The 17,049-nt window shown below is 45.3% G+C and overlaps 1 protein-coding gene across 2 annotated transcripts in view; it reads right to left on the reverse strand.

Moving 5' to 3' along the window:
• LOC143806136 (complement C4-like) overlaps positions 1-17,049 on the reverse strand; it is an 80,082-nt gene that overhangs the window by 22,373 nt on the left and 40,660 nt on the right. For both annotated transcript variants that reach the window (XR_013221401.1, XM_077286114.1), the window contains exons 17-33: positions 16,748-16,954; positions 14,880-14,991; positions 13,810-13,880; positions 13,574-13,713; positions 12,209-12,421; positions 12,064-12,115; positions 11,095-11,184; positions 7,707-7,910; positions 7,201-7,276; positions 6,303-6,462; positions 5,940-6,041; positions 5,692-5,860; positions 5,235-5,401; positions 5,000-5,152; positions 4,225-4,284; positions 3,696-3,771; positions 2,802-2,973 (exon numbers count right to left, since the gene is read on the reverse strand). Coding sequence is in view for 1 of the 2 variants with exons in the window: in XM_077286114.1 (XP_077142229.1) it covers positions 2,802-2,973; positions 3,696-3,771; positions 4,225-4,284; positions 5,000-5,152; positions 5,235-5,401; positions 5,692-5,860; positions 5,940-6,041; positions 6,303-6,462; positions 7,201-7,276; positions 7,707-7,910; positions 11,095-11,184; positions 12,064-12,115; positions 12,209-12,421; positions 13,574-13,713; positions 13,810-13,880; positions 14,880-14,991; positions 16,748-16,954 (2,224 nt within the window). In the remaining variant the exon portion in view is untranslated. The remainder of the gene's footprint in view (positions 1-2,801; positions 2,974-3,695; positions 3,772-4,224; positions 4,285-4,999; positions 5,153-5,234; positions 5,402-5,691; positions 5,861-5,939; positions 6,042-6,302; positions 6,463-7,200; positions 7,277-7,706; positions 7,911-11,094; positions 11,185-12,063; positions 12,116-12,208; positions 12,422-13,573; positions 13,714-13,809; positions 13,881-14,879; positions 14,992-16,747; positions 16,955-17,049) is intronic.

The raw sequence follows: 17,049 nt of genomic DNA on the forward strand, positions 1-17,049 counted from the left end.
AGCTGTGGGGGCATCATGCTGTGTATGGGGAGCTGCGGGGTATCATGCTGTGTGGTGGAGCTGTTGGGGCATCATACTGTGTGAGGGGAGCTGTGGGGGCATCATACTGTGTGAGGGGAGCTGTGGGGGCATCATACTGTGTGAGGGGAGCTGTGGGGGCATCATACTGTGTGAGGGGAGCTGTGGGGGCATCATACTGTGTGAGGGGAGCTGTGGGAGCATCATAATGTGTGAGGGGAGCTTTGGGGGCATCATACTGTGTGTGGGAAGCTGTGGGAGCATCATAATGTGTAGGGTCACATAATGTGTCTCCCTCGTCAAAGCTGAAGCGAAACACGTGTTGGGCCGTGCGGGTTTATCATCAGGGTATGTCTGACCACGGATACATTTCATATGATTATGTTTTGGTGTACTTTGTAACTATTTGAGTTTATTTTTCTTTTGTTCTCCTCCTTTATTCATTGTGCACGGCACTTTACTATATCTATTTTTGGAGGTATATTTATCTATTTATACAGTTTACTTATGCACAGCATTACTTTTTTGATACATGTACTTTATATTGAATTTTTTTTGCAATATTATGCGATTTACTTAGTGCACTTTAGAGGTAATTTATTATCTGGGCAAAATTGATTTTTTTATCACTGTATTTACTTTTTGAGTATTTATTCTTCATAATAATTCTATTATATGCACTATATTCACTTTATATTTTATTCTTCCATATGGAATGTACTATGAAAAATGAACAGTGCATAATATGCAAAATTACCTAAATCTTTACTGTCATGCCCTTGTATGATAACCTGCATTCTATTGCCACCTGGTGGTCCTTTCCTGAATTTTAAATTGTTCTTATCATGTTTTCAATAAAATTTATATTTTAATCCTTAATTATTGGTTGTTGTTTCATATTTTTAGGTGTTATATATTTATACAGTTACACGACCATATATACTGTTGTTTATTTGGTGCATTAAATAATGTGTAGGGTGCATACTGTGTGAGGGGAGCTGTGGGGGCATCATACTGTGTGTAGGGCACTCTGGTAGAGTGATACTGTGTGTCACGGACGTCATACTCTCCCATCACTTGCATGCTGAAGTCAGCTGCTGGCTCCAGAAGAGGATGCCGCTCGGGGGGGAGTTGAAGGAAAGTGAGTAGAATCAGTTATTTTTTCTATGCATTAAAGAACAGTGGCAGAAAGGGGATATACAGTGGGGGGAATAATTATGTGACACACTGATGATTTTGGAAGTTTTCCCACCTACAAAGAATGGAGAGATCTGTAATTTTTATTGTAGGTACACTTCACCTGTGAGAGACAGAATCTAAGAATAAAAAACAGAAAATCACATTTTAGGATTTTTACATAATTATTTTGCATTTTATTGCATGAAATAAGTATCTGACACAATAGAAAAACAGAACTGAATATTTGTACAGAAACCTTTGTTTGCAATTACAGAGGTCAGACGTTTCCTGTAGTTCTTGACCAGGTTTGCGCACACTGCAGCAGGGATTTTGGCCCCCTCCTCCATACAGATCTTCTCCAGATCTTTCAGGTTTTGGGGTTGTCGCTGGGCAACATTGAGTTTCAGCTCCCTACAAACATTTTCTATTGGGTTCAGGTCTGGAGACTGGCTAGGCCACTCCAGGACCTTGAAATGCTTCTTATGGAGCCACTCCTTAGTTGTCCTGGCTGTGTGTTTCTGGTCATTGTCATCGTGGAAGACTCAGCCATGACCCATCTTCAATGCTCTTACTGAGGGAAGGAGGTTGTTGGCCAAAGTCTTGCAATACATGACCCCATCCATCCTCCCTTCAATACAGTGCAGTCATCCTGTCCCCTTTACAGAAAAAGCACCCCCCAAAGTATGATGTTTCCCCACCATGCTTCATGGTTGGGATGGTGTTCTTCAGGTTGTACTCAATCTTCTTTATCCTCCAAATACGGTGTGTGAAGTTGATACCAAAAAGTTCTACTTTGGTCTCAACTGACCACATACCTGCCTCCTTTGGATCATCCAGATACTCTTTGGTGAATTTCAAAGGGGCCTGGACATGTGGTGGCGTGAGCAGTGGGACATTGTGTGCCCTGCAGGATTTTAATTCATGATGGTGTAGTGTGTTACTAACGGTAATGTTTCAGACTGTGGTGCCAGCTCTCTTCAGGTCATTGACCATGTCCTCCCATGTAGTTCTGGGCTGATCCCTGACCTTTCTCAGGTAATGAGTGCAGAGTAGGAGGCTTCTTAAATAAAAACTAACAGGTCTGTTAAAACCAGAATTCTTGCTGGATGGTGGGTGAGGAAATACTTATTTCATGCAATCAAATACAAATTAATGATGTAAAAATCATTCAATGTGATTTTCTGGTTTTTATTTTTAGATTCTGTCTCTCACAGGTGAAGTGTACCTGTGATAAAAATTACAGACCTCTCCATACTTTGTAGGTGGGAAAACCTGCAACATCAGCTGTGTATCAAATACTTATTTTACTCACCATATACAGTATATCCCCCATGATGGGGACTATATATACCAGGATGGGGCCCAGGATAGGGAACATATATACCAGGAAGGAGCCCAAGATAGGGGACATTACTATATAATGGGGAGGAGGTGCAACTTGTATGTCCTGATTAGATTTACAACTCTGCAAGGGCCCATACATGTGACCGACATGCGGCGAGTAGGGGGGAAACCAGGTCCAAATCTTGCACCAGTGCCCATCGGACTCCAGTCACATCACTGTATACAAGTATATTGTGTAGGAGACCTGCGCCCGCTCTTACCTAAGACACACTTCATATATGACTTTGTTGACTTTCTCTTTCGGCTGTGACACTTCTCTCCGCGTTCTGCTCCTCAGATCGTGCCAGTCAATGTTCCTCATGGGTTCATCAGACATAGCATCATCGCCGTAATCATAATCCTCATCATCATTGTTCCCTGCACCTGTATCTCCTATCAACACAGTGAAGAATAATATGGTCCCTAGATTACCGAAACAGTGCCACTCTTGCTAGTAGACTGTGCGGGGTACTGCAACTCAGACAGCGATATCACACATCACACGTGGACTAAACTAGAAATGTTTTTATAATCTTAGACAACTTTACTAAAAGGGTTTTCCCATAACTAACAAGAGTAGATGGACTAAAAATGTGTAACTGGCCAGGGTCTGACCACAGGGACATGCACGGTCACTATCATGGTCCCTGCCGCAGTCACACTCATGGTCCCTTTCACAGTCACTGTAATGGTCTCTTTCATCGTCACTCTCCTGTTCCCTCAAAGTCACATACGGTCTGGATATATAGTGTGAAAAATTAAAACTACTAAATGCTCAGTGCAGAGGGGATTGGACTTTTCATTTCTAGAATTAATTGAGGGGCCCAGCAATCAAACTGCACCAATCCCCCAATTCAGACACGATTATTGTCATGCCAGAAATGTTTCCTGCCCAGCATTAAACATACACATTCCCATTTTATCAATCTCCTGAGCTGTAAAGAACACGTGTGCAAGATTCAATAAAAGGGGACTTTCTAGGCAGTTTTGGCTCCTCGTGGGTGGAGCTTAAATATATGTATGCAGTATGTGCAGTATGCACATCCTCTTTACAGTCTACATAAGGGGTAATTTACCCTACCTATAATCTATGAAGGTCTCATCATTAATATTACCGTCTACTTTTACTGCAAGTTCCAGCTGTGAGCAGGTCGTGTTCTCCGCTTCTATGATGTTATACATCTTCAGGACCTGAGAGCGGATAAATGTGAAACAGTGACATTGAGGAAAGAGTTCCTGTTATTCCTCCTAGAAATGCATAAATAAAATGACAACAGGGTATTACCAGGTTGGGGGGCATGTTCCCCTAAACTGACCAATCATTGCTCAATGAGTCAGGACAGACCCCTATGACAAGGGGAAATTACAAATATTTACAAATTTCCACCTATAATAACAGAGGAATGGCGGCATACACAGTTCCCTGCTGAGGAACCGTGTCCCTGCTGAGGAGTAGTGTCCCTGCTGAGGAGTCATGTTTCTGCTGAGGAGCAGTGTCCCTACTAAGGAGTTGTGTCCCTGCTGAGGAGCCCTGTCCCTGGTGAGGAGTAGTGTCCTTGCTGAGGAGCCCTGTCCCTGCCGTGCATTACATGGTCACCTATTCATTTGAATGGGCGCTGTATAACAGGTTTACCGCATACTTACTTTTAGGACACCAGTTCCTTTTCCAGACACTTTCACCTTAAATTTTGTTCCCATCGATCTCTACAAAACAAATAATAAAAAAGCACCTTTTATATTACTACTCCCTGTTGCCTTAAAGTGTTTTCCACTTTAACCCCTTCAGGATCAGGCAATGTTTTCCAGTTTTGCGCTTTCGTTTAATTTCTTCCCCTTCTTCCAAGAGCCATAACTTTATTTTTTCCATCCTCATTACTCTTTAAATTGACGCTCCCCTATAAAGTCCAGCCATAGGCTTCACAGAAGGACCAACATTGGCCTCCAGCTACTGTCGCAAACAATCAGCAGCCCACAATTGCGTAGCGGGGTGGCTCAGTCATATAAATGTCACTGTCAATGATTGACAGCAGCGTCTAGCAACTGGTTCAACAGCAGCAAACTGTGCCAGCTCCAGTTGATGCTGTTAAGAGCAGATCTCGGCTGTTGGGTAAGGTACATCTAAACTATTAGATAAATTGGATACTTTCTCCATAAAACAGTGCCACTCTTGTCCACTGGCTGTTTCTGGTATTGCAGCTCATTGACAGTTTTTTCGGTGATATATATTGTAATACCCTGCTTCGTATTTGGGTCACTAGCTCTTCATGCAGCTGATGAGGTGGACATACTGGGAGCAGGACCCCAACACGGAGAGCTGTTATATGCTGTACATATACTGGTCAGGCCACAAATAAAGTCTTGACCGGGGACTCTCATCCCTACTTGCTCCCCCTGTAGCCCAATCTTCTCCTGCTCTCACCAGCTCCTCCTGGATGCTTTCCTCGCTCCTCAGGCTGAACTCCTGCTTCAGAGACCTCTCCAGTGAGTTGACCACCACTCTTAATTCATTCTTGTCACTTGTATGTGTCTTGATCCAATATTCAGAGAGCGCTTCCAGCGCCATCACTGTGTCCTGGCGGAAAAGAAAGGTCATATTAGGTCATATTAGGGTGCACCATAAGGAACAGAGCGGTAATCCTTTTTGGGAGACTGACCTGGGTAGACTTAAATCCCCCACCGTAATTCTCCTGCTCCGACAGCCAGGTGTACATCTTCTTGGCGCTACGTAAATCGTTTTGGAGCAGGGCGGTAAGTAATGCATACGCCGTGGCCTCAACAGCAAGCGCAGTCTTCGCAGGACCAAAGTGAATAGTATCCGTATCTACGGAGGGAAAAGAAATGCTCTAAAACCAAGTAGCCTTATTACAGTGACAACATTTAAGATTGTGTCTCGCTATACATCGAATATTTTTTGTGCTGTGAAGAAAGCAGCTCTCGCTGCCTCTAGCACTGCGGGGAATCTCAGCACAGTCCACATCACCAGAGACAGCAGAATCTCATCCAGGTTGCTCGAAAAAAAACAGATAAGATCATATGTATATTTCTTTGGTTTATACGGGCAAGAAGGACGGGGCGTCTTGGAGGTCTTCCTTCGGCCATTTTGATACTTACTGCGATCCTCCTGAGCCGTAAACATGAGGCTGCTATATGCCTTGTCCTTCAAAAAGGAGTCACTAGAAGCGAGATTGAGGGCATAGGCGGTGACGGCTAAGGAGTATGGCTCTTTGACGTTCTCCAGCGTAGAGCGGATATAGTCTATGGCTTTGGAAATGCTTCTCTTCTGTGAAGGACATAAAAAGACGAGTTACATGAAATTTTATGTAAAAGATGGAAAAGCGATGTGGAGGAAGCACACATACCACTTTTGTATCATCTTCGGGCATCACGTCCTTGGCAAGATGGAGAGCCACCAACACGTAGGCCGTAAGAGACACATCTGCAGTCTTCCCAGCAACACCACCCTAAGCGGACAGAGGATATACTCAACAAGGGTCTACAGGGTAGACATTTTATCCACCATGGAAGCCAATGCAGCAGTAATATATGTAATGTGATCATGCATCTGTCGTGCTATTGTTTTCACCATCTATTATCGGGACATTCATCCTCTGGTGAGAGAATTAGCAGAAAAGTTGAAAGCGTCTTGGAAAGCGGAGATGTGAGCGGAGTTGGAAGATGGATGGAAATGTGATAAAGCAGAGAAGAAGTTAGGTCCATTTTACCATCATATCTTTGTGGATCACCGGATTGTTCTCCAGGAAAGCTCCGGTGTCGCTCTGTTTGGTGGTCAGGTAGGTGGCAGATATTTGGATTTCTTCTACCACGTCAACGTCAAGGTATTTACGGCAGAGGGAGATGACTTTAACCACAAAAGCCGTCAGCCTAAGACATAGCGAGAGATTTCTGTCTACAAACATGGCACACTCTGTATGTATAACGCTACTGTACATTTTGGGGGGAAAATAGTGCAACATTTCCATGATAAATTGGAGCAGTGACTGAAATCATCATCAGGTTGACATCATGGCTCTATCCTGTTGGGATTGTGTTGTCCCAATGGTCAGAAATGAGCGATCTTCTGTGCTAATCTGAATCATGGTGGACCCATGGGATCTACTGAGACATCATATCCATCGTAGATCTTTTAAAAATGGAACCCATGATTTCGGTATGACTAAGGCCTTACTAAAGCTCATGTCCTATAAGGCCAGTAGCGCCTGAATATTATCTGGAAGGGGAACCAGTTTGGATCTCATGTGAATTATCTGTTTTATGGTGGCTTAGTGGTCACTGAAAACAGTGTAATGTTCTCCTGCCACGTATCAGACTACTACTTCCTAAATCATTGTAGAAAGTTGAAAGAATACAGTATATCCACCAATCCAATCAGATATTGAGGTTGTGGCCCCTGGAGCATGGGTTAGGGTACTCTACCACAGGTGGTGTCTAGCCAGTAGGTGGAGAAGTCATGGCAGGAGCCACTCTACCCATGATCCAGAACTGTGTGAAGGCCACATATTTACACAGATGAAGATGTGATTTTAACTCTTTAAATACCCAAAGCCACCAGCAATGGATGGGACTAAGAAATACAGAGGAGTATAGAAATCCCCATCTTACCAAGTACTGCTGGGCCTGGTCAGCCATGCACCATAGGATCCATCTGTCTTCCTGTACTGCAATATTCTTGAGTATCCTGGGGACAACAGACCAGGCCAAATGTACAAGAAGTCTGTCATGTGTATAGTTTGTAGTCAGTTTTATGACACTTTATGGGCATCCACCAAAACAGTCCAGACAATATGTAAAAATGCAACTTTTGGATGATCTTATCACTAAAATCTGGATTTCAAAAGAATGACAGAATCGCTTCTTAGATCTTTATTCTTCAGTGTCTCTCCTCTTAACGACATAGCTTAATGGGATTTTTAGGGTGAAATTATAACAAATGCCTAAACTTAGGGAGGTATTGTTGGAAACCACCCAGTTTTCCTGTAGAACATGGTTTGGTGGCTCTGGATGGGGGATCAAACACAAATATAGGATTTTGTAGCACTATATCAGGGTGAGGTGGTCGGGTATATCTGCATATTACAAATCATTTCTTTAACAATGGATAAAAGTACCATTTTTCATGTTCTCCATCGCGTCGTCTTTGCGGTCGGGTGGTAGCAGCACCCACTTGTTTGTGTGATCGAGGTAGCGCATGGCATAGACCCCCGGAGCAGTGGAGATCATAGTTTGCTCAGCGCAGCCATATGGTACCCGGATCAGTCTGCTGACCCCATCACTACTCAGGCTGTTGTTTATGGTGTTCATCGGGGAGTCCACTGTGAGAGGAAATAAGACACAAGTACAAGTGACAGGAGGAAATAACAAGTAATATTGTTCTAAGACATATTTATATCTGTAGGGGTCAGACTTACATCAGAAATAAATAAAGCATTATGGTCAACTCCACATGAATGCCCAGCAGCCCCAAAAAGTGACTTTCCTGACAAACTCATCCCTGCCAATCCAGATACTTCACCCTGCTGTTCCAAGGCACCTGTCATCATACTTGCCTCTGCTGTTCCAAGGCTCCTGTCATCATACTTAGCTCTGCTGTTCCAAGGCACCTGTCATCATACTTACCTCTGCTGTTCCAAGGCTCCTGTCATCATACTTACCTCTGCTGTTCCAAGGCTCCTGTCATCATACTTAAATCCGCTGTTCCAAGGCATCTGTCATCATACATATCTCTGCTGTTCCAAGGCACCTGTCATCATACTTAGCTCTGCTGTTCCAAGGCACCTGTCATCATGCTTAGTTCTGCTGTTCCAAGGCACCTGTCATCATACTTAGCTCTGCTGTTCCAAGGCACCTGTCATCATGCTTAGCTCTACTGTTCCAAGGCACCTGTCATCATGCTTAGGTCCACTGTTCCAAGGCACCTGTCATCATGCTTATGCAGCGCCCCAGGGTCCTGGTCATTGCAGTAATATCATTCTCCTCTAGGGGGGGAGTGATGTTACATTTGGAGGCAATAAAGGAGATCTCACTATCAGGTAACACCAACACACAATACATTTCATACTCCAGTCCACCAGGGGGAGCTATGCTCCTATTTATTAGGGCACTCTTCACAATTAGGTAAAACTGGTGGTCTGGATAGAAAGTAAGGCAAAAGGCAGAAGCTGGCTGAGCTTCACTCAGGCAGCTGCTAGCTGAGCTCCGCTCAGTTAGTTGGTCTCTGACAGGAGTTGGATCCTGTCAGAGGCCTGGACAGAAAGACACGGAGCTGCACCTGCCCCACATGCGGCAGCTTCCAGAAAGAGACACGAACAGAAAACTGTATTGTAAACCGTGAGGAGAAGTCATAGCAAAAGGAGAGGAAACCAGAAGGAGTTCTGCCCTACACAGGCTGCCTCCTTCTGAGGCGCAGGATCCCGGTAGCCGGAACACCGAGGGAGCAACAGTCCTTTATGCCTTGCTCCAGAGACCGGCAGGACAGCTAATTTCACGTTACCTGCCCGCCCTATACCCAGGAGGCAAGGTGGCACCCACAAGAGGCTGGGGCATTATAGAGTCCCTGTAAAAAGCCTCACGCCACCGGTCATACGGGTTTGTCCTATCCATCCGGGGGACAAAGAGAGAGACAACATCTAGAACATCTACCACAGTTGTGAGGACCTTATGAGAAGCTCAGCAGTAAGGTACTACAACACCCAGGCGCTAGAGGAAGGCTACTGATTTCCACCTGGATAACAGGACTCTGGATTTGCCTCCAAAGCGGCCGGACTCTGCCTACCCTGTGGTCTGTACTCTGGACTGTGGATGCTGAAGCCTTCAGTAAAAAGGTAAAGAGACTGCAACCTTGTGTCCTCGTTCTTCACTGCGCCTCTCACCATCCACCATCTACACACTGGGAAGCCCTGGGGACATTCTTCACCTGTGGGAAGGTATACCATCTAGCTGCCATAACATCACCCCAGCGGACCCCTTAAAGCAGCATCGGTCACCCTGTCCGAATACCACAGGTGGTGTCACGAACATTATCCCTTTAAAGACCTTTCCCCCTTTTACAACGGACCTCCCGAGGGCCACGGACCGTGTCAGCCACCGTGACATCCCCCTTGAGAACCGAAGGGCCCGGTACCAAGTACCCCTAGCCCTTGGGGGCGATCCACTTACCTCTGCTGTTCCAAGGCACCTGTCATCATGCTTAGGTCTACTGTTCCAAGGCACCTGTCATCATGCTTAGCTCTACTGTTCCAAGGCTCCTGTCATCATGCTTAGGTCTACTGTTCCAAGGCACCTGTCATCATGCTTAGCTCTACTGTTCCAAGGCACCTGTCATCATGCTTAGCTCTACTGTTCCAAGGCACCTGTCATCATGCTTAGGTCTACTGTTCCAAGGCACCTGTCATCATGCTTAGCTCTACTGTTCCAAGGCACCTGTCATCATGCTTAGCTCTGCTGTTCCAAGACACCTGTCATCATACTTAGCTCTGCTGTTCCAAGGCACCTGTCATCATGCTTAGCTCTACTGTTCCAAGGCACCTGTCATACTTAGCTCTACTGTTCCAATGCACCTGTCATCATGCTTAGCTCTACTGTTCCAAGGCACCTGTCATTATGCTTAGCTCTACAGTTCCAAGGCACCTGTCATCATACTTAGCTCTACTGTTCCAAGGCACCTGTCATCATACTTAGCTCTGCTGTTCCAAGACACCTGTCATCATACTTAGCTCTGTTGTTCCAAGACACCTGTCATCATACTTAGCACTTAGCTTTTCTGTTCCAAGACGCCTGTCACCATACTTAGCTCTGCCATTCCGAGGAATCTGCACATTTGCTTGGCTCTTGTGTCAGTCCGTTTAACCGGCTCTGCTATTCCAAGCTGTTCATCTTCAAACACAGCTATGCTGTTCCACACCTCAGTTGATACCAAGTCTTTCTAGCTTAGTTGTTCCAGGTAGCTTTGGGTGCCATATAGCCTATCAAGCTTTGCTAATCCATATAGTTCCAGGTGCCCTCGAGCATATCCAGCTCAGCTGTTCTTCACTGCAGCAATGCCGTCTGTCCGAGCCGGTCATCCAGGCATACAGCTAGGAAAATCCATCCCACCAGATGAGCCTCAACACTCCTGTAAATAGTGCTATCAAGAGGATTCTTTGGATGTTGGAATGATCTGTTATAATACAGAGCCCAACCACAAAATCACAGGGTAAATAATGCAAGGGCATGGAGAGGAATTACCAGACGTTGGGGGTGCCACCACGATTCTTCTTCCAAAATGCCATCACTTAAAGATAGCAAAAATGAAATATGGAGTACTTCATCCATCAGGCCAAGATATGAGATCTGACAATCAATTTTAGAAACCAGAAGTGTCCTCAGAGCAGTTGCCACATGTCTCTGCGCTTAGCAGCACATATACGATGAGATATTCGCTACACAACCACTTCCATGACGATATGAGGTTGAACCTAGGAAATAAGATGGTTTCCTGTCTGTTGCCGCTACACTCACCGCTCATCTTGATACTGGAGTGGAAATCTCCATCAGGGATCATATTGGAAGGAAAATCCTCATCAACTGTGATCTCACTACTTCTTCTATCTGCAGAATGCATAAGAATAAAATGTAAGACAGCGGAGTAGACTTGTGTCCAGGAGGTATGAATGGGTATACAGAGGACAGGGTGAATGGACGGGTATACAGAGGACAGAGATGATGAATGGGTATACAGAGGACATGATTGATGGAGGGGTATACAAAGGGCAGAGATGATGAATGGGTATACAGAGGACAGGGTTGATAAACGGGTATACAGAGGACAGATATGATGAATGGGTATATAGAGGACAGGGTTGATGGACGGGTATACAGAGGACAGAGGTGATGAATGGGTATACAGAGGACAGGGTTGATGGAGGGGTATAATGTACAAAGGACAGAGATGATGAATGGGTATACAGAGGACAGGGTTGATGGACGGGTATAAAGAGGACAAAGATGATGAATGGGTATACAGAGGACAGGGTTGATGGACGGGTATACAGAGGACAGAGATGATGTATGGGTATACAGAGGACAGGGTTGATGGACGGGTATATAGAGGACAGAGATGATGTATGGGTATACAGAGGACAGGGTTGATGGACGGGTATACAAAGGACAGAGATGATGAATGGGTATACAGAGGACAGAGATGATGAATGGGTATACAGAGGACAGAGATGATGAATGGGTATACAGAGGCCAGGAGGGATGGACGGTTGTAGAGAGGGCAGGAGTGATGGATGGGTATACAGAGGATTGTAGTGATGGACGGTATACAGAGGATGGGAGTGATGGTATATGGAGGACTTTGGTGAAGGATGGGTATACAGAGGCCAGGAGTGATGGTATACAGAGGACTGTGGTGAAGGATGGGTATTTTGAGGACCGGAGAGAAGGACATGGTTACAGAAATCTTTACCAATAGCCATTTCTTACTCTTTGGATCTACGATGTAAGTTTTCTCTTCTACGACTGTGACTCCTTCCCTCTGAGAAGATGAAACTGTAATGAATCTCAGTACAATGACAGAAGAAGACTTTCGCTGGTTGCTGAGATCTTTAGGTTGAATGTTTCATCTCACCAAAATCCGGAGAGGTTTTTTCACTCCGTCCGCTATTCCCTGTAGTCCCACCGCCTTCACAGTTACTATTGGGTTTGACTTTCCAATGGGCACGACAACAAATGGGATCGATATGGCGGACTTTGAGGGCACCGTCACCGTCTGTTCTACGGGCTCTCCTTCAGCGGTGGTGGCGCTACATAAATCTTCTGTCTTCTCAAGAAATACTTTAACCTGAGCCGGGATAGAGGAGCGAGCAGCTCTGTGAGACGGAGCAAGGCAAGAAGCCACAAAGTGTCTTATACATCATCAAAGTCGCCATTGTTATTCACTAGATCGCCTAGGATTATATAATAAGAGTGTATACAAAGACCCACTTGATCACCAGGAACTATACAATGATTCACCCAATCACCAGAATCTATACAATAACCAACTGGATCACCAGGAACTATACAATGACTCAATAGATCACCAGAGACTATCCAATTACATAATCGATCAATAGGGAATATACAACAGCCCACAAGATCTCTAGGAGACATATATAAAGGTTGTAGATTACCAGAACCTGTATAGAAACCCACTAGATCACCGGGAACTGTATAATAAGTCACTAGAACACCAGAATCTATACAATAACCCACTCAATCACCAGGAACTATACAATGACTCAGTAGATCACTAGGGACTATCCAATTACCCATTCAATCAATAGGGAATATACAACAGCTCACAAGATCACTAGGGGACATACAGTATATAAAGCTTCTAGATTACCTGGACCTGTACAGAAACCCACTAGATCACCAGGAACTGTATAATAAGTAATTTGAACATTAGAGTCCACACAGTAACCCATTAGATAACCAACTAATATACAGTGATCCACTAGATCATTAGCACTTAAACAATATCCACTAGATCACCAGGGACTATATAATCACTCAATAGATCACTAGTTGCCATAAAATAAAGCATCAACCACCAGGGACTATCAATAATCCACTAGATCCCCAGGTTCTGTACAATAACTCCCTAGATCACTATAGACTATACAATAGACCCCCAGAGCACTAGGGAATATACACTATCCCACTAGATCACCAGGGACTATAGAAGAAGCTAATATATGATCCAGAATTGTACAATAACACATTAAATCATCTTGAACTATATGATAAACCACTAGATGATCGCCAGGGATTGTACAATAATCCACTAGGCCACTAGGAACTATAAAATAGAAGACCAAAACACCAGGGATTGTACAATATTTAATAATCCCATATAATATAATAAGCTGCAGATCACCAGTGACTGAATATAACCTTTGACCACGTGGTCTATAAAGAGCGAGGCACACTCGCACCGTCCTGGACTCACCTTGAGATCTTTTTCGTAGTAATTATACAACACAGGCCGGAGCTCCATCTGCTCAAACCTCTTCACCGAATATGGGACTCGGAGGTGGACATGAAATTCCTTGAAGACTTTGACTTTGATGGGTTCAGCCACACAGAATCCTGTGGACATTAGGAGTGGATGAGAACCCCCTGAAGGACCAGACTATCCCAAACTAGCCCTCAAGACGAGACATAAGAATATTGAGGTGGCCTCACCTTGTCCTTCCGACATTCCCACTCCTTGTATCTCCCATGTGGTGAGAGAGTCATGAACATGTATATTTTCACTGGTGACAGAGAAAGAAGTTTACATTGTGTTATGAGTGTAGTGTGAGCGCTGCAGCCCATTGCTGATCGGCTGCAGCGCTCCAATGATATAACAGCAAACACAGCGTCAAAATTGCTAGAATGGCACCAGTTCAGGAGGTGAGAGTAGACTGCTTATATTTTGCATTGGGGACTGTATAATTAACATAGTGGTTGTCCAATTAGTGGACAACCCCTTTAAAGGGTTATTTCTGACCACAAATTATTATCTGCCCTCAGTGATCTTTGTGGGTCCATCTGCAAAGACCTCCGTTGATCTCATGAACGGGGCTATGAAGTTCACTTTTGGATGGAGCAATGGCCTTGCATTCAAATTGTAGGGACTTAGTGCACCTCTTCTTCACCCTTGTCCATTGGACTGCTAGAGACAGATGTCTCCAGCAGTCCAATGGACCAGAACGAAGAAGAGGCGCACAAAGTCACTACAATTTTAATTTTTGTCCATACAAGACCTCATCACATCTTGCTGTTTTGGCATTGGTTTGTACCAAACCAATCTTAAAGGAGTAGTCCATTTTTTTTGTTTAAGAATGAGCCGAACGTGGTGTGAAGTTTTTTGTTGTTCTTCTTCCTCTTCCACCAGGGACACCTGCAGCCAATCGATGGCCTCATTAATGACTCATTGGCCACTGATAGAAGCAGTGGTCACACGCTGTCACTGCTGGAAAAGGAAGCCGGAAGATTGTCAGGGGGCACGGATAGTGGTATGGAGGAGCAGCGGAGGTCAAAAGGCGAATAGCAAATACTGGATTCATTCTTATAATAATAGCCCCTTAAAGGAAGGACAGGATATTCTTCAGCCAGGAGAAGCGTGAAGAGAATGGTTCCTTCCTCGACTGCCACTGATAAAGGTACCGCCCCCCTGACTCCTGGCTCCACTAATCACATTACATCCCTGTCCTCCCCTCTTTGGTGTTTGACACCTGGGTGGGGCCTATGTCCTGTCTCTGTATCGGTACCTGAATTTTTTGTTCACCTCGATGGTTCTCCACAACCAGCTTTCTGGGAAAGATGATCGAACCTGCACCTCACTTTCATCAGTGAAATCCTCCTCCTCGTCCTCCTCTTGCGCTGTGTGGGACAATTCGATGGTGAAAATGTCTGACCATTTTATATATCCTGATGATGCTGATTCTTTATATTTAGGCAGTGGTACGATATTGATGAACTATTAGATAGGTCTTCATTGTTACATCAGTGAGAGGCCAACATCCACATGTCCCACCGATCATCTGTTTTGGTAGCGGCCATATGGAAGAGCACAGCTCCGTACACTGTGTAATGGCTGCTACTCGGAGTTGTAGCTCAGTTCCTATTAATGTGAACAGCAGCTGAGCTGCAGTACCCAGGAACGGCCACTACATGGCGCTGTACAGTAAGTACATGCGGCCACTGCTGGAGCTGGAAGCAGCTGACCAGTAGCGATGCTGGGAGTAGTTGAAAACCTCTCAATGTTGAAGCAGCAGGTTGTCACCATTTTACCACTTCTACGGAGTAATGAGGCTGCTGACCCCAAGGGTTAGGATCACTGACTAGGACTGGACTCGGGCTCTATTCAGACTACTCCTCGGGCAGGATGGATACAGACATGGAGTACTGGGATAGGTGCACGTTCAGACACAATGGTCTCGGGAACTGGTACAGGTTCCACCGGAGTGGCTTCAGAGGTCAGTGACTGGCTGCACAAAGACCAGGGGTTCGGGTTCAGGTACCATCCACTTAAGGAGCAGGGTAGCAGGTTCAGGGAATGGCAGCACAAAGACCAGGGGTTGGATTCAGTCACTGGCTACACAGACCAGGGGACAAAGTTCAGGCACAGGACACACAAGGACCAGGGGAGCAGGTTTGGGCACTGGCCGCACACACACCATGGATTCAGGTTCAGCACCTAGTCACACAAGGACCAGGCGACCTAAGAACTCACTAGTAGCACACTTCATTCACTAATAACTCAATGTTGCTTAGGCACCTCCCTATTGGGGAAGGTGACTTTTAATCAGGATGCCCCCCAGGCATCAGCTGGGGGCATATTTGCAGGTGCATGAGCTGGGTCTTTAAGAACAGGGCAGCACGCATGCCCTAGATGTGCCTCCGGAACAGAGACACAGGAACCATGCCGGAGAACACGCCGCATGGAGTCAGTTAGCGTCCCTGCATGGAGGAGGGAAGGGAAACCATGCAGGGCCACCGGCATAGGTGGTACATAGTGTTAGTGGTAGCAGAACGGGAGGGGTTTGTACATGGAAGATCAGAGTGTGGAGAAGGAGGAAAGTATCAGGAAAGCAGCAGTAATGATGGTCCAGGAATCCATCAGGGGAAGCCATAAGGGTGAAACAAAATGGGGCAAGATATTATGGCAACACCTGGACTATTTGTACCATTATTAGCTCAATGCTCTGATCTACATTCCGTAAGTTGGAAAACACAAGAAAACGTGTTTCCATAACTTGAAGGTGCAGTGCATTTGTGGTGCTCTTTTTTTGGCACAAGTGTGGTAATTTATCCAGCACCAAAGTGTGCAAAAAAAAAAGGAAATGGCGCGGACGTGCATCACCAGAAGGTCCGATATAGGTCAGATCCATCAGCGTGTGTTCAGATCTGATACAGAAGGCCATCACTAAGCCACTGTTGTGCTGTATGGCGCCAAATTATCGCTCCTTCCAAACCCCTTTAATATTGTGGGACAAGTGGCCATGTTGACCAGCGTTTTTTCAGCGCTCATACTTAATACAGGACTTGCACGAGATGGTCCCTATGGTCGCCCTGACCTGACCTCTTATTATGGATAAATGTAAAGGATAAGCCAACATTCTATAACATTTCTTACTTCTCCCAATGATGTCCTTCCTTTTGCTCGCTTGGATCTTCTTGCGGAGCTCCTCCGCGTATTTGCAGCATTCGATAAACGCCGTGCGGCAATCCTCGGCACTTATCCGGCTGGCTCGGGTCTCACACTTTTTTTCCATACGAGGCGGCAGTAGCTTCATCCCGGTCGTGCAGCATTGCTTCAGCTTCTGGTCCTGGAACTTATTTACTGCGGAGAGAAGACGACGCGGGTGAATCTTCTGTGATGGACCAGTCCACACCTCATCCATAGTGACCATATCCAAAAAAGCAGCTACAGCACCG

Source organism: Ranitomeya variabilis, chromosome 2, assembly GCF_051348905.1.
Source record: "Ranitomeya variabilis isolate aRanVar5 chromosome 2, aRanVar5.hap1, whole genome shotgun sequence".
NCBI classification, from domain to species: domain Eukaryota; kingdom Metazoa; phylum Chordata; class Amphibia; order Anura; family Dendrobatidae; genus Ranitomeya; species Ranitomeya variabilis.